The following is a 27,429-nucleotide window of genomic DNA, read 5'->3' on the forward strand; positions in this document are numbered from 1 at the left end:
GATCTACAAGAAGGTGTAGATGAAAAAAAAAAAAATAAAAAAAATTCAAAGCAAAACTGATTGCTAAAGGCTACACCCACAAGAAGTGATAGATTATTTTGAGGCATTTTTACCATTAAGTACCCTAAGTTTGCATAAAGAACGTTTTAGGTACTTAAGTTTGAAAAGGGGATGTTTGGGGTTCCTATTATTAACAGGTTTTCTAGATGAAAGTTATTTCCATTTTTACCCTTGTAATCTAGTGTTTGGTTAGCCCAAATATCCACCCATCACCACCACCACCACATACTGTGCTGTAGCAATCGTGATTTGGCAATTTCTTTTTTGAGAAAATTACTTGGACACCCCTTGTACTATGGCCATTTTGCTTACGATTACCAACGTTTGAAACAATTACTTGACACCCCCGAAAACTGACGGTGTTAGTCTGTTGTTAGTATTTAATTGAAAATGTCCATTTTACCCTTGTCACTTATTCAATAGAAAACAGTGAAATTGACAGATTTACCCCTTCCTCCTTCTTCTTCTTCTTCATGCAACCCACCGCCCCTACCCCTACTGATTGCAAACCCTAATCGAGTTAGAAAATTTCTCTTTTCTTAAACAAATTTCAAATCAAAATAACCCAAAACCGTTAATTGATTTTCAGATTAAGGGTCTGAATCTGATTTTTCCTTTTTCTCTTCTACAAGATGGAATTTTGGAGATACCAATCTGTTCTTAGACCAAACATTTCTCTCACCGCTGTCCAAACCACCTGAATCCATGAGAAGAATGGTTCTTGTGACATAAAAGACTTCCTATACCAATCCTCTCACCAAAACAACTTGGATTCGCTCCAAATGTAAGCTTTTGAGAAATGAGGGAAAGGGTACTTCAAATTGGGATTCAGTCCTGAACGTAGACGAAAAAATAGAGGAAAAACAATTTGTAGAATCTCAAATGAGAAGACACCCCAGTACTATTGGTATAGCTCTGTTCTTCATTGCAGCTCTTACGATTTGGAAAAAACCCAAATGAACAAAAGGGTATAAAATCTGGGTTTTGAGAATTAGGAACACTGAGATTCAAGGATACATTGTCACATTGATGGGTTCATGAAAAGGACTAATGACCATCAGAGATTTATGTTTCTTTGTACTCTGCAGCTCTGCAGGTGAATTTAATGAAACCTCATTCGAACCCTAAACATCCGTCAAGACTACTTTTTTCTGAAATCGATTAGGGTTAATCAAGCATCTGCTTTTTTCTGAAATTGATTAGGGTTTGAATTTGAATCGGTGGGTTATAGGAAGAAGAAGGATTTGAGTTATTTTGATTTGAAATTTGTTTAAAAACAGAGAAAACTTTTTGAAATCGATTAGGGTTTCTGAAATCTATCTCCATTGTTGGCTCTCACAGAAAGATGGAGCTCTGTATCAAAGCTCAGCCCTTTTGGGTTTTGGTGCCCTTGGTTCTGGGTTTCCTCTTGGGGCTCAAGTCTGCCTTAGAGTCCCTCAGATGGATTTACATCTACTTCTTGAGACCTGCAAAGGATCTCAAGAATACGGTTCCTGGGCACTTGTGACCAGACCTACAGACGGCATCGAAAAGGAGTTGGCCTTGTAGTTGGTCCGGAAACAATTTGGTGTTGGTGGGTCGCAATCCTGAGAAGCTCAAGAGTGTGTCCGATGCGATTAAGTCCAGATATGGTTGGGGGTAAATCTATCTTTTTCTTTTTTTTGTTTGTGGAAAGGGGGTACATCTGTCACTTTAGCACCCTTTAGGGTAGTTTACGCATTACAAAAAATTTAACCAATGACATCATCACTAAACTGACGGACTTGACCTACTTGAAAGAAATGGTAAACTGCAGGGGGTGTTCAAGTAATTGTTTCAAACGCTGGTAATCGTAAGCAAAATGGCCATAGTACAGGGGGTGTCCAAGTAATTTACTCTTTTTTTTTTTTCTTTTCTTCTCGAGCTTGCCACTGGATATCGCATCTTCCACGTGTCAAGCTCTCACACTAAGGGAATTGGAGAGGGATTTCCCTTTATCACCCTTCCATCCTCTCTGCACTACTTCAGGGTGCTTGAGTAAGAAAAGAAAAAAAACAAGGCCAAATGTTTTCTGTGCCGGGGCACAGGGTACGTCCAAACACATGGGGGTGGATGAAATGACCACCCTGCCCCTCGAATGGCAAGCCCATGTGACTGGGCGCAGGCTGCGCTGCGTCACAGAGAACATCAGCCCAAAAAACAAATAGAAAGAATAACATGGGTACTTAGGTAAAAACAAATGATGCTCAGAGGCTTGCTCCGGTTATAAATATTGCCCAAACAAACAATTAGGTTGTAACTTGTAAGAGCAAGAAGTTATAAGTGGTTGTGTCTGTGTAAATCGTAGGTGAAAGCTGTAAGTGAGAGAAAGAGAGAGATCGAGATGGGTGTGAAGGTGGTGTTGATGATAACACTAATGGTGTTGTTCTCTCTAGGAACAGTCCCTGCTCCATTGGCTGCTACTAGGGTCGACGTTGCTGAGCTTCTCGCTTCCATTGACCTACCAACTGGTAATATATATATGTGGTTTGTGAAATCAGAATCAGTACTAAATTTAGGGTTTCAAGTAGCAAAAAGGGTTAATATTACATTCTCATGACATTGTGTTATGCTGCTTGCTTGTTTGATTGTTTGATTGACAGGAAATAGTTGGGACGATACCTGGTGCGAAACTTGCGTTTGCACAAGGTCACTTCCTCCTAGATGCCACTGCGAGGATGCTTCTGCCTGCACCAAATGCGTCTGTTACATAACTGTGTCTGCTGCACTTAAGCCAATGTGCGAATCTCTCGCTTCTCAGTTCGACAGATACTGTCCTCTTAACCTTGCCACAACTGCAGAGAGGAGGAACCAAGCAATCTTCCCCTGATGACCTCAACCCTAACCACCATCAAATAATAGTCTCCTCCATCGATCTACTATATATGTTTCTGATGAACCATGGTCGTGGTCCTGCTTAGGCTGTTAGTGTGTGTGTTTTTGTGCTTTCTTTATGTCTGGTATAGTTTATTTGCAATCCCTACTACTCTTCGTTTCATCTTCATAAGATTGTAACCAGTGGATGGCTGTTAGCAAAGTTGTTTCCTGATAATAAAGAGGAGATTTTCTTATTACTGTTAAGAATGTTTGGCTTAAGTCAAAACGGATAAAAAAAAAAAAAAAAACTAACTTGTGTACCCCTTGAAGATCTTTCATTAGATCATGGCATTTGAAATCTCTTATAGAGTTAGACCTTGACTCTAACCACATCTAACGGTGTCGAGTTGGAGAAGAAAAACACGAAAAAAAAACATGTCTTACATCGAGCTTGCATCGTTGAATGAAGTTTCTTATATGTATCGAGCTTTCAGGGCGCACTGCACAGAGAATTTTAATTAGTTTGGGAGACCAACCCCATTTTTTATTTTGAAAAAATTAATTACTTAAACGATAACCTGGCTAATTCAAAATCTAATTAAGCACTCTGCCTGGGCTACACGTGCAGCGCCAGATATAGTAAGGAGTGAAAAGACCGCTTCACCCCTACCCGAACGCCTTATCCGATTAGGGATGAAGTGGTCTTTTCATACCTCACTGTGTCCCCGGTGCTGCACATGCAGCCCGAGCAGGGTGCTGGACAGGATCCATTCGGTTTTCTAGTCTTGCAATTCTGGAAGCTTGTGCGGTGGAGGCCAAGAGAGATGTCTGTTGTATCTGGCTCAGCCATCTGAGTTGTCTGTGACCTTTGCAGTACTGTTTTTGTAGGGAGTCTTGAGGTGCTGTGACTCCCTAGCGTTGCCAGATGCCTCTTGCATGCTTCTATCGTTCCAGCTGGAGAGAGCACTTCTCGAGTAATATTGCCCGATGGGTTAGTGTAGGACAAGTTGCAGGCTTCGGGCCTCATGATGGAACTATGGTTTGGGGCTCTGGTCTTAAGCGTGTCAAGGGGAGGAAGTCTAGTTCTTTCAGAGTTTCAGGTATGAACCTTCCACACCTTTCTTGTTCGATCCAGTTATAACTAATGAGCTTTACGCTTTAAGTTAGATCTACAAGAAGGTGTGAATGAAAAAATAAAATAAAAAATTCAAACAAAACTGATTGCTAAAGGCTACACCCACAAGAAGTGATAGATTATTTTGAGGCATTTTTACCATTAGTGACGATTAAATTTATTTGAATTTTATAATCCATTGTGATACACTATGATTATGAGGTTTGACAGATGAATAGATATGCAAACTACATTCCAAAAGGGTTCTTGAACAAAATATTTATATGCAGCAAAGAGGGTTCACTTCTTAGGGAGAAGAGACCAAAATGTGCAAGTTTTTGAGATTTATCTATGGTTTCAAGCAAGCTTCTAGGAGCTAGAACATCTGTTTTGATCAAATAGTTAAATGTTTGACCTTCAATAAAGTATGGATGAACCATGCCTTTAAAAGAAAATCAGTAAGAATTCATTGAGTTCATAGTCCTATATGTAAATGATATATTACTTATTAGGAATGATGTGGGAAATGCTTTCCTCTGTGAATATAGAACTAACACCAATTTGCTCAATGAAGGACTTAATAAAAGAAACAACCTAGACATCAAGCCTATGAGAGGTCGCAAGAATAAGAAGTTGTGACTCTCATAATCCAACTATATCAATAAATTTCTGGACAAATATAATATCTTAGACAACAAAATGAGAAATATTCTTTTTCAGACATGGTATCAGTACGCACAATGACCTTAGTCCCCTTGAGGATATTAAGCAATTCGACTCCTCTACTTCCGCCTGCCCCTACTGCCGTGTGAGCCCCACACACACAAGCAAGGCGGAATGTACCACTTTACCCCTGCCCGAGCGCCTTGTCCGAGCAGGGGTAAGGTGGTACTTTCTACCGCGCTTGTGTGTGGGGGCGCACGACAGTACCGGGCAGGCAGAAGTAGAAGAGTCGGATCCAGATATTAAGGTCATGAAAAAAAATCATATATAACCGATAATAAAAAAAAACCCCAATAAAATCGATATAATTCAATAGTTTTTCCTTTTTACATATGAAAAATGAGATTTGACTAATAATAAATTGATAAGGGATAGATAAGAGACAGTTAAGATAAACTGATAAGGATTCGAAATCGACTAGAATGATCGATAACTATTGTCTTCTATTTTGTTTTTGTAGACTGTAGATCTTAGAGTTTGGTTCCTCTACACGTATCAACAGGTGAACGTACATGTCTGTCCTATTTTTGCCATTTACAAGGGAAGGAGGGGTTTTTATGGAAACAAAATTAAAATGTGATTGATTCCCGTTGGTTCGTGCAGATGATCCATTCTCGAGACCCTATTCGTTTGGTTTTAGTCTGATCCACAATATGTGAAAAGCTGATCGAAACTCAACTGAACTAACCGTTTAATACATCTATACAATACAATCAAAAGTCTTCAATTGGACCATCGATAACCAAGTGTCCTCAATTGCTCATAATTTATATTCTGTATCATAAAGCCTATTTAAAGGCTTCAGGAGGATACAGGATTCAAGGTATGCCAGTTTAATTTGCATGTTTTTGGAAATTTTTAAGGAGCTATGTGAAGGAGTCCATCTAGGTTTTGGAGTTCAGACACAACCTTCAGAGTGCGCTTTCAATTTTTTTTGAGATACTAATGCAAACAATATATTCACATTAATATCTAAATCACAATAGACACTTTTCATTACCCTCTTTTTTTTTTTTTTTTTTGGTAGAAACTTTCCATTACTCTTGTCACAACAATGGAAATGATTAAGGCTGGTTTTCTTTTTTGAATAAAGGCCAAATTAAATGTCATTGTCCCAACCAAGGCCATAAGGGCGAGAGAGATGTAGAAAGGGCAAAAGGGGGAGAATTTTTTTCTTAAAAGTAAATAGAGAGAGAGAGAGAATTTCTAGCTTTTGCATAACTTTTTAAAAAAGAAAAGAAATATTGGCCATATAAAAGGTAGGACCGAGTTTTCCTCCATTGATGGTGAACAGATTTTCATTCAAAGCTCTCATCAATGTGACGAAATGTGAAATAGTATCTTTAATCAATCAATAAATAAATGAGCAAATTACTCAAACCTCCCCTAACCATTTTGACAATTCAAGAAATCTCTCCTGCCCTTTTGACAATTACCTAGACTTCCCCTATTTTTCAAACTGAGCTTCACTTAACCCCAGGCTGTTAACGGTGTTAATAATTAACCTAATGTGACCAAAATGCCCTTATTTACAAAAGACAACAACAACGCACCTTTTCCCTTTTTCTTTCTTCTTCCTCCTCTCCTCCTTCTTTTACCTCCTGCAAACCTTGAACGTAGATGAGATGCAACAACACTCCTCTCCAAAACCCACCTCCTCGTCCTTCTCGTTTCGCTTCCACAACTCTCTTTTTCCTCCAAAACCCACCTCCTCTCCGTGATTTGTGAGGATTTGGGAGTGCAATTTGATGAGATCGTGGGTTTGTTGCCCTAGATTTGTTCTGTAAGTGAATCTAATTCACCCTCTCAACTCAACCCTAACCTGCAAATAGAAAAGATTTATCTAAAAAAAAATCTGTTGCATCCCCAGGAAAGGATTTTTCCTGCAAACCCATCTGGGTTATCAGCAATGGAACTGAAACAATAAGTTCTAAGCTTTTCCGGCCAGAGATGGAGCATTGACCCAAGCTATCGTTGAGAAACGAATCCTCTAATGAGTTCCATAGTTGCGAGTAAGAAGGCACCGAAAACTGTTGGAACCAATACATAATCGAACCCAAGCCTGAGTATAAGTAACCAAAGGAAGAAGAAATCACCACAGAATGACACTGATCTAATTAAGAGTCCAACAAACAGTGAACAAAAAACTGAATTCTGCAGATAAAACACCCACATTTTGGGTTAAATCAAATTACTTTCAATCTGAGGGGCAGGTTGCCACCAAAATCAGACCAAAGGACCCTCCAAAGGGCTGTAATAAAATCCTAGAAGGACAGCTGAATTTGATGGACAGATTCAGATTAATTGCAAAAAGAAAATATGAAGAAAAACACCCAAAAACAAGGTACCGCCAGCAGTATGTGTGGAGAAGTCTAAGACAATAAGGAACCTCTTGCTCGAACAAAGGCTTGCACTGCATAAGCTGAGAAATCTGCTCATCAATTTAAGTGTCTCCGTCTGGAAACATGACTTTGTTTGTTCATTTTGCTTTCATCTGTTAGTGATCTAGGATTTGGGTTCAGTTAGGGTTTTCTCTGGTGTTCTGGGAGTGCAATTTGATGAGATTGTGGGTTTGTTGCCCTAGATTTGTTTGGTAAGTGAATCTAATTCGCCCTCTATCGTGTTCATTTGAAGTTCTATGGAGTAAAAACTGCTCCAATCTTCATACTTTAAGAAGCATTTACTTCTTCTCTTCAAGAAAAAAAGTGTTAGAGAGAGAGAGAGAGAGATTTAATATGTTTGTCAGGTGGAGAAGTGTAGGGATTGCGACCTACGTGGATGGGGTTGCAGAGGGGTGGGAGCAAGTGGGTTTACAGGGGGAAGAAGAAAAAGAACAAAAAAGGAAGAATGTAAGGCCAATAGGATAATTTTTTATAGGTAAAAAAGTTATAATTGATAGTTGTTTTAGGTTTTTCAAATTTAATCGTTACTTAGCGTTAAAAAACTAACGGACTGGAGTTAAGTGAAGCATAGTTTGAAAAATAAGAGAAGTTTGAGTAGTTGTCAGAAGGGCAGAGCAGGTTCCTTGAATTGTCAGAAAGGTTAGGAGAAATCTACGTAATTTACTCTAAATAAAGAACGTAAATAATTGTCAAACTATTTTGAAAGAGCCAGTAGCATAGATTTTTTTTTCCGGTCAAAACCTAGGAATATAGTAGTATTTTTGACAAATGCCCCCTGAAAATGCCCATTTGTCCAAATGCCCTTCTATAACTTTTTTAATTGCAAACTCTCTCCTACTTTTAAAACAATATAGCACTTTGGTCTTTGCCGTTAATTTGAAACGTTAGGTGTTAGTTTCAGAATATGTAATGACCAAAATGCCCTTCTGATAGAAACCTACCAAAATTTAAAAATAAAATGATCAAAATGCCCTAATCTTCTCCAAATGGTTTAGAGTTTAAAACTGAAAATCAAACCCTAAACCACTTGGGAAAGATGAACCCTAAAATCAAACATCCAAAATTAAAGGTAAGAGAGCTGAGAGATCCGGAGCGGAGGACAAGGAGGAGGGGCGGTGCCGAACTTGTCTCAGGGAAAAGCCAAACTTATAAAAGGCGACGACGACAACAATTATTAGAGATGTGCAAACCCTGTCGCAACGGGTCACTCCTCCACTCCTTGCCTTTCCAATTGGATGGATTTGTTGAATTAATTAGCTAGACAAACAAACTCACATGTGGATGGTTGCTTTGTGTTTCGCTTATGTACAAAATTTGTAAGACCACCACTTTCACCTTTTCTCGCTACCACCCACCATAAGGACTTCCTAACCCTATTCTCCCATTCCTTTCCAATACGAGAGGTAGGTCTCTCCCTCTTTCTCTCGTTTATGCGCCAACTTTAAATTCCTTTCTTGTGTGTGTGAGAGAGAGAGAGAGAGAGAGAGAACGTGGGAAAGCATCTCCTCAGTATCGTTAGCATTTTTTTCCCTTAACTTGCAGGTTTGAATGATAGAAACATGTCTCCTAAATAGTCCGGGTTCCCACATCTCTATTTTCCTAATCTCATAATAGCCTCATCATACGATCATAATTCTAAAAAATTTGCTATATTTGTGTATTTTAAACTTATCAACATCAACAATCCTTCTTGTCTTCCCATGATAGACATAATATTATCTTCCAATCTATTAGTTCAATTTGTGGGTCTCACCATGCCCACAAATTTCTTCGCAATTTCAATTTTGAAGGTTTGATTTTAAGGTTCATCTTCTCCAAATGGTTTAGGGTTTGAATGAGGACATTTTGATCATTTTATTTTTAAATTTTGATGGGTTTTTATCAGAAAGGCATTTTAATCATTAGATACCTTGAAACTAACATATAATATTCTAAATTAACGGCCGAGGCCAAAATACTACATTGTTTTAAAAGTAGGGAAAAATTATAAAGAGCATTCGTCAAAAACTCAGTAATAAGTGTCATTCAGTGGTTCAGTGGGCCCCACTTGTTGACCCATATTCTTTTTTTTTTTTGTAAATGAACCATATTCCGCTGTACTGTATTGTGTCTGTGTAAACAAATGGTTACATTACGTGGGGATGTGCCTTAATTACTCTCCTTTGGTGGTCCAACTATAATTATTAATAAAAAGACAATAATAATCAAGTTCTATTATATGATCAATATTATAAAGCTTTCTACGTGTACTAACTAATCTATTCTATCATGGCCCAATATTATAAGCATTCGTCAATATATCTTTCATTAGATCGAGGAGATTTTATTAGTATACTGTTTATGTTTTCTGATAAGAATGTGTGCTTGGTTTATGTCTAAAAGACAAAAAAAAAAAAAAAAAAAACCCTTGTGTACCCCTTAATTAAAGATCTGGTATTACGTATCCAATCAGATCATGGCATGTGGAATCTCATGTAGATTAAGACCTTAAGACTCCTTAGCGTGGATGTTACCCACTGAATCTTATGGGTCATAGTAAAATTCTTTATAGCTAGTGGATGTCTGGGCGACCCAGGCCACCCCCATTTTTAATTTTGAAAAAATTACTTAAGAGCAGAGTTGATGAAGAAGTTTCAATACACCTAAATTTCAAGCCAGAGCAAGTTTTTAATTAGTGTGGTTCTGGGCCCTAGCAGTCCTAATCAAGTCAAGGGCAGGAAGTCTAGTTCTCCCAGGTCTGAGCCTACTCCTTGTTAATGCTGAGTCTTTGTTGAGAAAAAGTCATACACTTAAAAAAAAAATAAAAATTAGATCAGATCGGACCGGGATCGGGCAAACTTGGATAAATATGGCACTTTTGCCCTTTTTTTTTATGGGTAAAATAGCTGATTTTTTTTTTACCTTTTTACCTTTAGTAAGTTGTGGCCCCTTTTGGTTAACCTAATGTCTTTTCATATTTGGCATGAAAGAAATAGGAGGTGTTTTGATAACCAACATCGTTCCACATCCTTTGTGGTAAAAGCTGTCTTGAGTGCTCTTCAAGATTTTTCAACTCTAGTAGCTATCCATATTTCGTCCGTGAAAGAGATATTTTTGTCGAAGAAGTTAATGGTGAGCATTTCCAAACCTCCGCCTACGAGAATTGTGGAGGTATTTTGGAGGTGTCCGATGTTGGGTTTTAATAAACTAAATATTGATGGGTGCTCACTTAGTAATCTGGGTAATTCTGAAACAGGTGGGGTATTTAGGGATTGTGGTGGTTTTCCGCTACGAAGCTATGCATATTATGAGGGAATAGGTACTAATTTTATGACGGAATTTGCAGTATTCTTTATTGGTCTTCATTATGCCGCTGAAATGCGGATAGACAAATTATGGATCGAAAGTGATTCCCAAATTTGAAGAAAAGCCAAACGTTGTTGTTATCTGAAAACACAAAAGAGTAATGAGAAATAAGAAAATCTCCTCTTTATTATAAACAAGCCACTTTGCTAACACCCAGTGGTTACAATCTTCCGAAGACGAAACAAGCTAGAGAGGCATTACATATGGTAGACATACAAGAAGATACACTGCACACGACATAGTAAGTAGGACCACGACCATGGTACTTCTTCAGGAACATAGCTAGCTAGTAGAGGAGAGACAGAGACTATTATTTGATGCATGGTAAAGTAGTTAGGGTTGAGCTCATGGAAGGCTTGCTAGAGTTCTCCCAGCAGTTGTGGTAGGGATACGACAGTAGCTGATGAACAAAGGAGCGAGAGTTTCGCAGTTTTTAGTTGGCAGAGTTTTGGAGCAGACGCATTTGGTGCAGAGAGTAAGATCCGTGCAAAAGCAGATTGGTGGAATTGAACGTGTGCAGATAGAACAACTATCACACCAATTACTGTCCCCACTCTTTCCTGTCAAACAAACAACCCCATAGCACAACAATTGTGAGATAATGTAATCCTGAAAGGCAAAATTTTTTAGTGTTTCCCACATAACACACATACATACATACACAAAGTTGAGAGAGAGAGAGAGAGAGAAGCAGGGAGGAAAGGTAAAGAGGAACCCAAATTGCAGAAATATATATATTACCAGTTGGTATGTCAATGGCCGCAAGCAGTTTAGCAACATCGAACCTAGTTGCTGCCAACGGAGAAGGCATTGTTCCTAGAGAGAACACCACCATTAGTGTCATCATCAACCCCACCTTCACAGCCATCTCGATCTGATCTCTCACTTACAAACTTCACCTACACTTTACACCCACAAACACACAAACCAGTTATAACTTGTTGGTCTTGCAAGTTACAACCTCATTGCTTGGGCAATATTTATAGCCGGAACAAGCCTTTGTGCACCATTTACTTTTACCTAAATACCCTTATGATTCTTGCTATTTTTTCTTTTTCAGCCTCTCTTACTCAACCACCCCAAAGTAGGGCCTGTAAGGCTGGAAGGGTGAGAGAGAAAGAGAGGGAAGTAAAATTGTTCTTCTCATGTTTTTTGTTATTTACTATTGGGATTGTCTAAGTGACACTTTTATGGAAAATTATTGCCCCCAGTACTGGGGTCGGTCCTGTGCGCATCGTGCGGCTGGACACCGTTCATGTGTGTACAATGGGTCTCACCGTGCACACATGGGTGGTGCCCAGCCGCACGATGCGCACAGGACCCCCCTAGTACTGGGGGCGATAAAGATCCCACTGTTATAGGAGTATTTAGAACTTGATACTTTCTTATAATTGCCTCTTGTTTTATTATCAAAAGTACTTTAAGGTAGGGATATAAAAAAAGGGTTAACTAAGTTGTCATGCATGAAGTGGGGACCCAAAACATGGTATATATAATACCGTCTTGATTCTAAATTTTAAATCATAATGGATTGAACCAGCATATCTCTACACTGGAGAATGAATCGAACCGATCTGTGCAATTTGATTCTCACCAACTAATCAATCTAAATAATTAATTAAATCCATAATTCTTATAATATTTCCATCTCACTATTGTATTATTGCGCAAAGATGATCAGAAATGATACATTTAACCATGTGACGAACCTTTAAATGTTGCAAAGCTAAGCGTGATGGGACCATTGTTTGAGATAAGCATATATGGTATAATTAACCACGTGATGAACCTGCTTGGGCAATTATGAGGTACAATCCCCCATTCCCATGTCATATCTCCGTCTCACTATTGCATTGTTGCATACAGAAAAGCATACATGGTATAATTAATCACGTGACGAACCTGCAAAAGTTGCAAAACGCAGGGGGACCACTATCAGCTTTGGATCTTTTCTTCATTTTTGTTATAAGAAAAAGGACCACATTTTATGCATCCTCCTATAATTAATGGTCATGCCTTTCAAACGTTGCATGGGGGATGGGGGATGGGGGATGAGGATGGGGAGAGAGAGGGGATGGGTTATTATATTTCTGCCCACATCCCACCCAATGGTTAAAAGGCATGACTATGTACATGTACACATTCATGCTTAAAACCTTTTGTCATAAAAAATATTATTAATGAACCACAAAATATTATGGGGTCCACTAAAATACTTTACCAAATATTTACCAATTTCTTGTTAAATAGAAAATTACTTAGTAATTGTGATTCCATGCGTTTACTGCAATGTCACTCTCTCTAGACTCAAGACTTCACTCGATGTCCATTCTCCACTAAGGATGTAAATGGGTGGTTGGAAATCCATTTCAATTTGTATTTGTATCCGTTTAGGGGAATTCTTATTCAGAAAATCAGTTTCTAAAAAGTATTTGAATCAAGTCGGAAGGTAATCCGATTCAGATACGAATAATGTTATAAACTTATATTCAACTTTAATTTGATCCATTTTTTTATTTATTTATAAACAATTCGATCCATTTATATACTTAATTCTAATTAAACAATTATTTGACTTCTTTATTTATTTATTGATTAAAGGTACTGCTCCATCCAATGGCACATCACACACTGTTTCCGTGAGGTAAATTCTGCTGCAGATGCACTCGCCAGAAAGACAGCCACGCTACAACAGTCCTTCTCTTGGACCTCTGCCCCTTCCTTCGTTCAACGGGCAATTGAATGGGAAGCATTGGATAGGTCCTACTACAGATTCTGCCAGGATTCCAGTTAGAAGGAAGTTGTGGTTGCGTTTGGAAAGATTATGATGGATATGAATGGCCAGTTTTGGCGCTGTTTTCTTACTTCCTTCCTCATGTAATCTTTTCATTATATTTCTAATATAAACATTGTTGATTTCTATCCAAAACATTGAATAAAGGTACTATTTCACATTTCATCACATTGATGAGAGTTTTCAATGGACCACAAAGGAAGATTGAGAAACAAAGTACATCAATAATTGTTTTCGAAACATTTATTATATATGTGATTGAAAGAGTGCCAACATTTATCACATTGTAAATACAATTTTAAAAGCCCAATTATACATCTTCCATTCTATATCTGAACTCTAATTAATCATGCCAATTAAAAGGAATAAATGTGATACTGGAAAGTTTTCTTCCGTTAGTAGAGGACGGTTCATTGACCATCTTAGGGTTCACAAATCCCTTTAAAAATAAAATGACAAAAATGCCCTTTTGATAGAAACCTACCAAAATTTAAAAATAAAATGATCAAAATGCCCTCATCTTCTCCAAATGATTTAGGGTTCACAAATCAAACCCTAAACTATTCAAGGATGATGAACCCTAAAATCAAACCTCCAAAATTGAAGGTAAATGAGTTGAGAGATCCGGAGTGGAGGACGAGGAGGAGGGGCGGTGCCGACCTTTTCTCACGGAAAAGCCAAACCTATAAAAGGCAACGACAACAACAATTATTAGAGATGTGCAAACCCTGTCGCAACGGATCACTCCTCCACTCCTTGCCTTTCCAATTGGATGGATTTGTTCTACCCAAAAAAAGTAAAAAAAAATTGGATGGATTTGTTGAATTAATTAGATAGACAAACAAATCCACATGTGGATTGTTGCTTTTCTGCTTCGCTTATGTACAAAATTTGTAAGACCAGCACCTTCACCTTTTCTCGCCACCACCCACCATAAGGACTTCCTAAACCTATTCTCCCATCCCTTTCCAATACGACAGGTAGGTCTCTCCCTCTTTCTCTCGTTTATGCGCCAACTTTAAATTCCTTTCTTGTGTGAGAGAGAGAGAATGTGGGAAAGCATCTCCTCAGTATCGTTAGCATCTTTTTCCCTTAACTTGTAGGTTTGACTGATAGAAACATGTCTCCTATTCTCATAGTAGTCTCATCATATGATCATAATTCTAAAAAATTTGCTATATTTGTGTATTATAAATTTAAACTTATCAACATCAACAATCCTTCTTGTCTTCCCGTGATAGACATAATAATATTATCTTTCGATCTATTAGTTCAATTTGTGGGTCTCAACATGCCCACAAATTTCTTCACTGCAACTTCAATTTTGAAGGTTTAATTTTAGGGTTCATCTTCTCCAAATGATTTAGGGTTTGATTTTTAGTTTCAAATCCTAAACCATTTGGAGAAGATGAGGGTATTTTGGTTATTTTATTTTTAAATTTTGATGGATTTTTATCAAAAAGGCATTTTAGTCATTAGATACCTTAAAACTAACATATAACGTTCTAAATTAACGGCATAGACCAAAATACAACATTGTTTTGAAAGTAGGGAAAAATTGTAAATAAGCATTTGGACAAATGAGCATTTTCAAGAGGGGCATTTGTCAAAAACCCAGTAATAAGTGTCGGTCAGTGGTTCAGTGGGCCCCACTTGTTGACCCCCTATTGTGTCCTTATCGGGCCCTGATGTGAGTTGTATGCCCTTCTCCATACATTGTACAATAATAAAAACAGATGTAGGGTTTCTTTAATTTATTTTATTTTTTTCTCATGAGGTGTGTCGCTGTACTGTATTGGGTCTGTGTAAACAAATGGTTACATTACGTGGGGATGTGCCTTAATTACTCTCCTTTGGTGGTCTAACTATTTTTGTTAAAAGTCAGCAATGTATTGAATTAATGAAGTGTAAAAGTAATGAAAAATACACGAAAAATCCAAAAGTGAATCCAAGGTGAGAGCTAAAAACCCTTAGCCTGGCTGTTCCAATCAAGCCGCTCCTGCTAGTAGAAACAAGAAGAAGGTTCTAGGTGAATCTTTAATAAGGCCGGCCAGAAGCTTCCTAGGAAATTGCATGAGCTAGGAAGTTTGGAGGAGAAGTCCAGAAGCTGGTGGTTTGCTCCTTTGCTGCATAGTTCGCAAGCTTATCTGCCACCACATTCGCTTCTCTGTAACCGTGAGTTATGCAACAATTGATAGAGTCTAGGTACGAGGACACTGACCACCTTTTGCAGCAAACTCCGAGGGATGTTTCTTGAGAGAATACTTGTAACCATCGCAGCTGAGTCACTCTAGATCCAAATTCTATCAATATTCATTTTTTGGGCTTGTTTCACCCCACCAAAAAATGCTTCCATTTCTACCATATAGTTGGTACCCACTCCTTTGAAAGCTGCAAAGCACCTTGCTACTGTACCCCTGTGATCGCGAAAAATTCCTCCTGCCCCTGCTGGCCCTAGGTTACCCCTTGATGATCCATCTATGTTGAGCTTCCACCAGCCCATGGGTGGCTGCTTCCAATGAACTTCAATGATTCTCCTTGTTGCTGGTCTTTTGATGGAGAGCTGCATGCATCTTGCCATAACCCGAAATTGAACCAAATTGACCTGCACCCCATGGTGGTCTAACTATAATTATTAATAAAAAGACAATAATAATCAACTTCTATTATATGATCAATATTATAAAGCTTTCTACGTGTACTAACTAATCTATTGTATCATGGCCCAATATAAGCATTCGTCAATATATCTTTCATTAGAGGAGATTTTATTAGTATACTTTTTATGTTTTCTGATAAGAATGTTTGCTTGGTTTATGTCTAAAAGACAAAAAAAAAAAACTTGTGTACTACCCCTTAATTAAAGATCTGGTATTACGTACCCAATCAGATCATGGCATGTGGGATCTCATGTAGATTAAGACTTTGACTCCTTAGCGTGGATGTTACCCACTGAATCTTAAGGGTCATAGAAAAATTCTTTATAGTTAGTGCATGGATGTCTGGGAGACCCAGGGCCAACCCCATTTTTAATTTTGAAAAAATTATTTAAGAGCAGAGTTGATGAAGAAGTTTCAATACACCTAAATCATAAGCCAGAGCAATTGTTTTTAATTAGTGTGGTTCTGGGCCCTAGCAGTCCTAATCGAGTCAAGGGCAGGAAGCCTAGTTCTCCCAGGTCCTTAATGTTGAGTCTTTGTTGAGAAAATGCCATACACTTAAAAAAAAAAAACAAAAATTAGATCAGATCAGATCGGATCGGGATCGGTCAAACTTGGATAAATATGACACTTTTGCCTTCTTCTTCTTCTTCTTTTTGCCTTTTTTTTTTTTTTTTTTTTGGTGCGTGTAAAATATCTGATTTTTTTTTTTTTTTGAACCTTTTGACCTTTATCCGTACAAGTAGATCGTACTAAAGCGATGGTCCCTTTTAGTAAGTTGTGGCTCCCTTTGGTTATCCTAGTGCCTTGTCATACTTGGCCTGAAAGAAATAAGAGGCGTTTTGATAACCAGCATCGTTCCACATCCTTTGTGGTAAAAGCTGTCGTGAGTGCTCTTCAAGATTTTTCATCTCTAAGTAGCTATCCATATTTCGTCGGTGAAAGAGATAGTTTTGTCGAAGAAGTTAATGGTGAGCATTTCCAAACCTCCGCCTAGGAGGATTGTGGAGGTATTTTGGAGGTGTCCGATGTTGGGTTTTATTAAACTAAATATTGATGGGTGCTCACTTGGTAATCTGGGTAATTCTGGAACAGGTGGGGTATTTAGAGATTGTGGTGGTTTCCTACTACGAAGCTTTGCATATTATGAGGGAGTAGATACTAAATTTATGACGGAATTTGCAGCATTCTTTATTGATCTTCATTATGCCACTGAAATGCGAATAGACAAATTATGGATCGAAAGTGATTCCCAAATTTGAAGAAAAGCCAAACGTTGTTGTTATCTGAAAACACAAAACAGTAATGATAAATAAAATCTCCTCTTTATTATAAACAAGCCACTTTGCTAACACCCAGTGGTAACAATCTTACGAAGACGAAACAAGCTAGATAGGCATTACAAATGGTAGACATACAACAAGATACACAGCACACGACATAGTAAGTAGGACCACGACCATGGTACTTCTTCAGGAACATAGCTAGCTAGTAGAGGAGAGACAGAGACTATTATTTGATGCATTGTAAAGTAGTTAGGGTTGAGCTCATGGAAGGCTTGCAAGGGTTCTCCCAGCAGTTGTGGTAGGGATACTGCAGAAGCTGAGGAACTTAGGAGCGAGAGTTTCGCAGTTTCCAGCCGGCACAGTCATGGAGCAAAAGCATTTAGAGCAGAGAGTAAGATCCGAGCAAATGCAGTATGGTGGAATTGATGCTGTGCAGATGGTACAACTATCACACCAATTACTATCCGAGATTTTCCTGTCAAACAAACAACCATAACACAACCATTGTGAGAATGTAATCCTGAAAGGCAAAAATTTTTAGTGTTTCCCATAACACACACATACATACACAAAGTTGTGAGAGAGAGAGAGAGAGAAGCAGGGACGAAAGGTAAAGAGGAACCCAAATTGCACCAATATATATATATATATATTACCGGTTGGTATGTCAATGGCCGCAAGCAGTTTAGCAACATCGAACCTAGTTGCTGCCAACGGAGAAGGCATTGTTCCTAGAGAGAACACCACCATTACTGTCATCATCATCAACACCACCTTCACATCCATCTCGATCTGATCTCTCACTTACAAATTTTACCTACACTTTACACCCACAAACACACAAACCAGTTATAACTTCTTGGTCTTGCAAGTTACAACCTCATTGCTTGGGCAATATTTATAGCCGGAACAAGCCTCTGTGCATCATATACTTTTACCTAAATACCCTTATGATTTAGATCCAGATCCTCTACTGCCGAGCTGCCCGGCAGGATCGTGCTGCCTAGACACGGAGCTACGCATAATTACCATCTTACCCCCACTCGGGCAAGGCGTTTGGGTAGGGGTAACGCGGACATTGCGCGCTGCCCCGTGTCAGGGCAGCACGGTCCTGCCGAACAGCTCGACAATAGAGGATCCAAATTATATGATTCTTACTATTTTTTCTTTTTCAACCTCTCTTACTCAACCACCCCGAAGTAGGGCCTATAAGGCCTGAAGGGTGAGAGAGAAAGAGAGGGGAGTTAAATTGTTCTTCTCATGTTTTTTGTTATTTATTTATTGGGATTGTCTGAGTGACACTTTTATAGGAGTATCTAGAATTTGATACTTTCTTATAATTGCCTCTTGTTTTATTACAAAAAGTACTTTAAGGTAGGGGTATAAAAAAAAGGGTTAAATATGTTGTCATGTATGATGTGGGGACCTGGAACATAGTATATATAATACCGTCTTGATTCCAAACTCTAAACCACAACGGATTGGGTCAGCATATTCCTAAATTGGAGAGTGAACCGAATCGATCTGTGCAATTTGATTCTCACCAACTAATCAATTTAAATAATTAACTAAACCCATAATTCTTACAATTTCTTCAACTCACTAGTGCATTATTGCGCAAAGATGATTAGAAATGGTACATTTAACCATGTGAAGAACCTTTAAATGTTACAAGGCTAAGCGTAATGGGACCATTGTTTGGATTTATTGGCCTTATCCATGGCAGAAGGGGGTGGATCTATATATAGCCCATTAGGTCGGCTAATCGTAATGGGACCATTGTTTGGGTTTATTGGCCTTATCCATGGCGGAAGGGGGGGGACCTATATATAGCCCACCATTAGGTCAGCAAAGCGTCATAGGACCATTGTTTGGGTTTATTGGCCTTATCCATGGCGGAAAGGGGGGACTTATTTATAGTCCAACATTGGCTCAATTCTGTGAAGACCAAAAGCCTTAAATGATTATTGTCTTTCATTGCACCATTAATGGAGATCGAATAAGGTACATTCTCAATTCTGTTTTTAAGTTTAGTTTAAGAATACAATATAACCAAAACTGAATAGATTTAAAAAAGATTTTTTTTAAAAAAAAAAGTGGAAAAGAATGTTATCTGATTGCGTGGTCAACGTGCTTTCTGCACCTAAACATAAAACCGCCCTTCTCCATGGAAAGGTGGAAATCCCACTAAGGTCAATGCTTGCACGTGTGTTCCCATTGGCTAACACACATTTGCACGCTCTAGAAGCCCAAACAACGTTCTCTTACCCAAAAAACTAAAACTAAAGCCAAATTGGTTCGGCTCAATTCTTATTAGGTTTTCATGTATTCATTCTATTTTGGTTCTTCTACGGTTTTGAAATTTCATTTCAGATTGTAGACACCTCATTTTGTCACACTTTAAAAAATGTGCATCAAGATGGACAAACCCCATGGCATGATTTTTGGTTTTCTCGAGTAGCTTCGGGTTCTCCAGGGCCTCTCATTTAATTGCAAAACATATTTTAGAAAATTTGCCATTAATGGTCAAAAATGCTTTTGACAAAGTTTCATCGGTCGGAGCCAAGTTAATCACTTGTTCACTAACATTTCAAGCTTTAAATTAATCATATTTATGTGGAATATATTAACCGAATTGGTTTGGACCTTGTTCAGGTCGTTTAGGGCCGAATCACAGACAATTGGGCATGGCAATGAGGTGTCAATATACAATATCTAATCGTCAACTTTCACTAGTTCCCTTCAATGTTGACTGGCCGTCAAACATGGACCAATCGACGTCGAATTTTTCCCGTCTACAGTTGTCCAGAATGTACTCATAGTCATGTTTTCAGATCTTCTACTTTTGCCTGCCCGGTACTGCTGTGTGCCCCATACATAGCAAGGTAGAAAATACAGTCTTATCCCCGCTTGGGCAAGGGGCTCGGGTAGGGATAAGGGGGTATTTTCGCCGCCCTGCCGTGTCTGGGGCGCACACGGCAGTATTGGCAGGCGAAAGTAGAGGATCACAATTCTGTTTCACTCTATGTTGATTTCTTATCGAGGCTTTGTATATAGAATCCCAATTTCTTGTAAATTGATCCTTTCCAATCTTGGGAGTGTCCATCACGTCACACCTTGGCAATTGGATAGGAGCAAGAAAATCTTGTAAAAAATGAATTACCTCTCACTTAATGTTTTGGATGGAGTTTTCACTCGTTTTTGTTTTGCCATTAATGCCTAATCGTCATATTACACTCAAAATCCAGCAATTTTTAGTGAGGTTCATTTCTATTTGACCTAGGGAGGCTTTAGGAGAATGTAATACATCACTTCCAGTCTCGCAAGTGGAGGGTTGATTGGCAAGAAAATCTAGTTGCACCATAGGGAGCTTTTACAACCTTAAGGAAAGTGACCATTTGGCATAACTCTACACATTCAAAGTGTTGCAGAATCCGAATTTGATAAAGGTCATACACTTTCCTTCAATTGGTAGATTTTCCTTCATATATAAGAGATAAGTCTTATATTCTTTGGTGTTTTATATTACTACAGAAGGCGAGAAGAAGAAAGGCTGAATACACTATCTCACTAAAATTGATGTTGAAGTATCATATATGATATAACATAGATGTCATCATGAATCTTTTTTTTTTTTTTTTTTTCATTTAGTTTCTTGTTTAATTACTTGTAACATACCGTGTGTAAAAGCATTGAAGTATTACAAATAGTATTATAAATTATTATTTAACCATAACTTATAATCAGATACAGATTGAATAATATCGAGAAAAAAATTGAAAGATCTGTATTCACATCCGATTGGTTATCAAATGGATTCAGATTGTTTCTAGAACCAGATTTTCAATAGATTCTCCTAAATAGATATAAACACGAATCGCATACGAAATTTTGATTATCCATTTACATCCCTGATTAAAGTACTATAAATATAAGGTCGATTCCATAATACGTAGAATACTATATGATTGAGAGAGATTACTAAATTTGACATGTGGCCTGTCTAGAGTGTTGTATTCCTCTAGTTGCCCAAAGAGCACATTAGTCCTCCATGTGGAAAAAATAGGCCCAAAGTGGATAAGAAAGACATTTCGTAAAACAAATTGATTGTTTTGTTGCTTGATATGCACCATTCATTCTTGTCAAAACCTTCCCTTTAAAATGTGTTTAGTCCATTTCCCTTTCAATTGAGATTTGAGAAAGGTAAAATGGAAGAAATTTTATGGTCTTAGTCTTTCTTTTTTTGATAGTATATGAAATCTTACAGTCGATTTATGCTTTCACTTTAATGCAGAAAAAGTTTTATTTTTTTGTACGATTCTGTCAAAGTGTTGGCTTTGTTTGGTATTCATGACGTGGGAATGAATGTACCTTATAAGAACTCTCCTTTGGTGTGGTGCAGCTTTAATTATGAACAAAAAGGACAATAATCATTTCTGACAATTGGTCATTACAGAATAGATCAAACGGGTCATATGGCATCCATAAATAAACCAATAAAACCCAATCAATGGTTCTACCCTACCCAAGTGGATTCTGTCTCACAATAGATTGAGAAGTTCTATCTACTTTATATAAAATAGTGTTACATAGCCATGGACTCGGCTCTATTCTATAAAATGGTTCTATACGGATATATAGCCTGTCTCTTTTCATTAGAATGATATAACCTTATCTCCATTATTGTGAAGAAGAGGAGAATAGAAATCGTGTTCCTTGATACCCAAATAAATAAAGGGAAATTGGTGAGTTTTGCCTTTGAAAAAATGATTAAAATCTGTCGATATCCAAATATATGTATACAAGAAAACCATATTAACCCTTCTGTGTCACTACTTTTTGCAATCTTTAAATAAATGTACCATTTCTGCTCCTGCTCCTCTCTGCACAATAATAATTCAATACTAGTGATGTAGATAAGACATGGGAATGGATTTGTACGGAAAATCAATCAATCTTATTTGAAATTAATGACCCAAACACTCGATTGCAATTTGATTTCTAAGAATCATCCAAATCGATTTATGTTAAAAACCATAAAACTGGCTGAAACCGGATTGAACCGATCATTTGAAACCCTTGCAACCATGGTTCAACATCTAGTTTTCGGACTCAGTATCGGTTATTGTCAAAATCTTTCCGGATTGGGATCGGATCGGATCGGTCAAAAAACCCCCAAAATCGTTTTTTTATGGATTGGGTCATGTATCGGCCAAAGTTGATGGGTGTTTTAATCTCAGAATTAGATTGATCGATATTATCTGGATCGGATCAATCAATATTGGTTGGTATCGATCAAAATAATAAAAAAAATAAGAGTAAATTATAGATCACCCTTTAGTTTTCAATTGAAACACAGATCACCCTCTGAATTTTGAAAAAACTCAAATGTCTCCCTCTATAATAACGGTGTTAGTTTACTGTTAGTTATTGGTGTGAAATGACTATTTAATCATTGTACTAAAACATTAAAATTAAATTTACAATACTACCCTTCTTTCATCTTCAACTTAAAATATGTCACTCCTTTCCTGCAACTTCGCTGGCAGCACCGCCACCGCCTCTGCTTCGCCCTAGCCTTGTGGTCCATTCGTTTATCACGCCCGTGCTCTCTAGAACTCTCTCCGTCGTCTTCTTTCCTTCTACCCCCTTCTTTTTCTCTTGATGCTCTACTACTGTAACCCCCCTTCTTCTTCTTTTACACAAGGTGGGGCAAATTCCAGGCCAACTGCCAAATTCCAATTACATACGGTTTTAGATTCTTAGTTTTTGCAGAAAATCCAAGAGACTCAGACATTCTTGAATTTATCGAAAATAATTCTCCTGAGTTGTTCGCATCATGAAAGTCCCTGGAATTGACCCATCCAATCATCGAGTAAACAAAGAAAATCAAATTCTAGGATATAGTACAAGTAATGGAGAAATCTCCATGGAGCTCATCACCGTCAACGCCACAAAAATTAGAAATCCCCCCAAATGCCTGATGATTACAATTTCATCAAATTCTTCATTTCAAACCAAAAAAAAGAAAAAACTTAGAGAGAGAGAACGCTAAGAATGGATCAGACAAGAAAGAGGGAAGGTTTGAAATGATGAATTTGAAATTGTAACCTTACCAGCGGCGAAAATCGACGAAGTCAAGGCTTTCCCTCTAACCTTACCAGCGGCGGAAACCGACGGGCTCTACTGACCATCTCATCTGCCACAGCCGTTGAGTCACTGTCGGAGCAGACAAAAGAAAGAACGCTCGTCTTTCCCCTCTCCCTCTAACCTTACCAGCGGCGGAAACCGACGATGACCGAAAGGCTCCACTGACCATCTCATCTGCCTCGCCGTTGAGTCACCATCGGAGCAGTTGCCACCACCGATGGCAGTGTCGCAGCTCAACCGGTGTTCGACGTGTCGAAAACGTGTTGGGTTGACTGGGTTCAAGTGCAGGTGTGGGACCATCTTTGGCGGGATGCACCGGTACTCGGAGCAGCACAGTTGCACCTTTGATTTCAAGGCACTGGGGAGAGAGGCCATAGCTAAGGCCAACCCTGTCGTCAAGGCAGAGAAGCTCGAGAAGATCTGACGCTGTTTATAATATGAACATGTCTGTTCTTCCTCGTTGTCTCTTGGAGTTTTTTTTTTTTTTTTGGTGCCTTCTCTCTGGCGAATTTATGCTTGAGATTGAGTTGCAGGTGTGAGGAAGAGGATGAATTTGGTCTCTTACTTAAGGGTAAAATCGTAAATCAACACTGATCAAGGGTAGTTTAGGGGTTTAAATTTATTTAATTGAATGACATCATCACTTAACAGTGTAAAACTAACATCAAGGACTTATTTGGCATTTTGGGGTCTAAATCAGGGAGTGATTTGAGTTTTAAAAAAAACCAGAGAGTGATCTGAGTTTCGATTGAAAACCAGATGGTGATCTGTAATTTATCCCAAAAAACATACTTAAAAACTTTGAAAAGTGAAAGGTAAGCAAGTTAGATTAGGAAAACTACTATGCATGCATGTAGGCATTGCACCTGTAACTTCTAAAAATTTCAGTAAGAATAGCAACAAAGAACGAGACACCGTTGCCCAGAAGGGACCATGTGTGGGGGCACCAAGAAATATATAACAATCTGCATGCAATCTCCTAATTAAGATCCTTCTCTTGAGTAGGATAAGGACTTAATTGCATTAATGAAAATCCTGGTCCGTTCTCTTCTGCATTAATTATTAGTCGTATATATTTAATTAGGTAATGATATTGTTGGCGAGATTGATGTGCGGGGATCTCCAGAACTTTGTTTGAGTGGTTTCTTATAAATAAAGAGATATATATCAAGGAAAATGAATGACAACAACTTCATCTAGATCGAGTTGCCTTTGTGAATGGAGACAAAATTTTGCTGCTATGTTCCTACAATAAGGCTGGCAGCCAAGAAAATAGGATCTTAAAGGCTATTTTAGAAAATACAAAAACCTAATAGGGTATTTATGAACCCAAAGGGGAAGTAAATTATTCCATTTCCTTGACTGTCAGCCTTGTAGCAGGAACATTACAAAAACTGGCATCAGTCATCAATGTTTTTAAAAGCTAATTTTTTTAAATGCATGAATTTTCTAGTCCGTTCTTATGAACAACAATGTTCTTTGATTGTTTGGCGCGGCCTGAGACTCGTTCGTTGACAAAACCGTCGTAGGAATATTGGAGACCTTTCAATAGAGCAGAGGCGAACTAATCGACGATAAACAGCCCTACTCACTACAAATGAATACAGATGATTTGGTTTTTAAGATTAAACTATTCGTATGCAGATGTCAATGCTGTCTCCTCATAGACTGCGACAGAGACTGCACCTATAACTCGCATGATATAGACCACGAAAATTATGAAGGTGAACCACAATAAGAAACATACTTGCGTTTATTCGAATTGGTGTTGGGAAAATTCTGTAGGAGATGACAGGGAAAATACATTATTAATGTGAAAACAAGTGGCAGCTGTGAAGCAGTCCGGCCTGCAATTTAAAATATTGAAATGGGAATTTGCAAGGTAACCCCCTGGAGTCATGCATGTAAGTAGTGTTGTTTCTAGGTACGTAGTAGATCGGAATTTTTCTTCTCTCAGGTTCCTGGTCTGCCCGGTCTGGTTCGTAGGTTTCTCACATAGGGGGTCAGAAATGACGACTTCACCCCCTGCCCGAATACACTGTCTGGGTGGGGTGAGGTCATCATTTCCGCCCTCCCAGAGAAACCTACGAAGCTGACCGAGCAGGAAACCTGAGCGGAGTTAGATTCAGTAGATCGACTTCCTACAGCATGATCCTAAACAGGGTGCTCACCCACCTAATGATCAAGTTGGTTATTAACAATCAACATAATTGTTGCAACGACAATTTAAGAACTTGAGAAATCAGAACCAAAGAAGAAGAAAAAGAGAAGAGAAGAAGAATTCCCAAACCATGATAGACTCTGAGAGTATCTATCGTGGGCTACAGTCCTTTATTTATAGAAAGAAAGCTGAGTTGTACTACAACTCTGCATACGTACAAGATACACACACGTGCAGTACACGGCATAGTAAGTAGGACCACGACCATGGTACTTCTTCCGGAACATAACTAGCTATTATTTGATGCATGGTAAAGTAGTTAGGGTTGAGTTCATGGAACGCTTGCTAGAGTTCTCCCAGCAGTTGTAGCAGCAGGGGTAGGACAGAAGCTGATGAATTTAGGAGCCATAGTTTCACATTCTTCAGCCGACAGAGTTTTGGAGCAAACGCATTTGGTACAGTCAGTAAGATCCGAGCAAATGCAGTATGGTGGTATTGAAAATGTGCAGATGGTACAACTATAACACACATCACTCTCCCTACTCTTTCCTGTCAAACAAACAAACAAACAACCATAACACTAACAATTGTGAGAATGTAACCCTGAAAGCAAAGAAAACTTTTAGTGTTTCCCATATCTCTCTCTGTGAGTGAGAGAGAGAGAGAGAGAGCCAGGGAGGGGGGAAAGGTAAAGAGAAACCCAAATTGCAGAAACATATATTAATTACCAGTTGGTATCTCAATGGCCGCAAGCAGCTTAGCAACGTCGAACCTAGTTGCTGCCAACGGAGTAGGCATTGTTCCTAGAGAGAACACCACCATTACTGTCATCATCATCAACACCACCTTCACACCCATCTCGATCTGATTTCTCACTTAAAATCTTCAAACTAGTTATATTACTTGTTGGTCTTGCAAGTTACATGCTCATTCCTTGGGCAATATTTATAGCCGGAACAACCCTCTTTTGCACCATTTACTTTTACCTACATACCCTTGTGATTCTTACTATTTTTTTTTTCAACCATCTCGATCTGATCTCTCTCACTGACTACTTTTGTTTTTTCTTACAACCTCATTGCTTGGGCGCGCAATTATGAGGTACAATCCCATTCCCATGTCATATCACCATCTCAGTATTGCATTATTGCACATAGATAAGCATACATGGTATAATTAACCACGTGAAGAACCTGCAAAGGTTGCAAATTAAACGCAGGGGGTCCATTAAATGGTCGTGCCTTTCAAACGTTGGATGGAAGTTGGGGGGAGAGAGAGGGGATGTGTATTATATTTCTGCCCATATCCCATTCATGCTTAAAACCTTTTGTCATTAAAAAAAACAAAATTTATTAATGAACCACAAAAGATTATGCATCCAACGACTAGATGCATGCCGGGATATGTGTGTCCGCACGTATCTTAATGTACGCAAAACCAGCCCAACCATCGGATGGCTCATTGGAGAGGATCTGGGCATAATGAGTTTAATTTATTTCGTAATTGATCTTTCTTTCATCCTATTATCACTTTCAATTGAGATCTGAGAAAGCAAAACCAAATTATTTTGAAAGGTAAAATTGTAAAATGGAAGAAATCTTATGAAAATCTTACAGTCGATTTTTTCACATTAATGCACAAGTTAAAAAAAGCAAATCTTATCTTTAATGATTCTGTGAAAGTGAAAGATTTAATCCCCGTGATGGTTTTGTTTGGTATTCAAAACAAGGACTTGTTTCTCATGATGTGTAACTGTACTGTATTGTCTTCTACTCTTCTCTCTCTTAAGTATTTTACCTTACTCTCCTTTGGTGTGGGGCAACTTTAGTTATGAACAAAAGGACAATACTCATTTCTGGCTATATATATATATATAGAGGTCCCCCTTCCATAAATAAG

General features: G+C 38.3%; 1 protein-coding gene and 1 long non-coding RNA gene across 2 annotated transcripts in view; one reads left to right on the plus strand and one right to left on the minus strand.

Annotated features, from left to right (window-relative positions):
* The first annotated feature begins 2,388 nt into the window (after nt 1-2,388).
* LOC122668274 (Bowman-Birk type proteinase inhibitor-like) overlaps nt 2,389-27,429 on the plus strand; it is a 56,289-nt gene continuing 31,248 nt past the window's right edge. The window contains exons 1-2 of the mRNA XM_043864859.1: nt 2,389-2,549; nt 3,784-3,786. Coding sequence (XP_043720794.1) covers nt 2,423-2,549; nt 3,784-3,786 — 130 coding nt within the window. The 5' untranslated portion in view covers nt 2,389-2,422. The remainder of the gene's footprint in view (nt 2,550-3,783; nt 3,787-27,429) is intronic.
* On the minus strand, nt 10,932-26,420 carry LOC122667720. The gene is made up of 2 exons (XR_006333843.1): nt 26,259-26,420; nt 10,932-11,039 (listed from the first exon to the last, which is right to left on the minus strand). It is a non-coding gene; the product is annotated as an uncharacterized LOC122667720 (long non-coding RNA).

The sequence above is a fragment of the Telopea speciosissima genome, chromosome 7 (assembly GCF_018873765.1).
Source record: "Telopea speciosissima isolate NSW1024214 ecotype Mountain lineage chromosome 7, Tspe_v1, whole genome shotgun sequence".
NCBI lineage: Eukaryota > Viridiplantae > Streptophyta > Magnoliopsida > Proteales > Proteaceae > Telopea > Telopea speciosissima.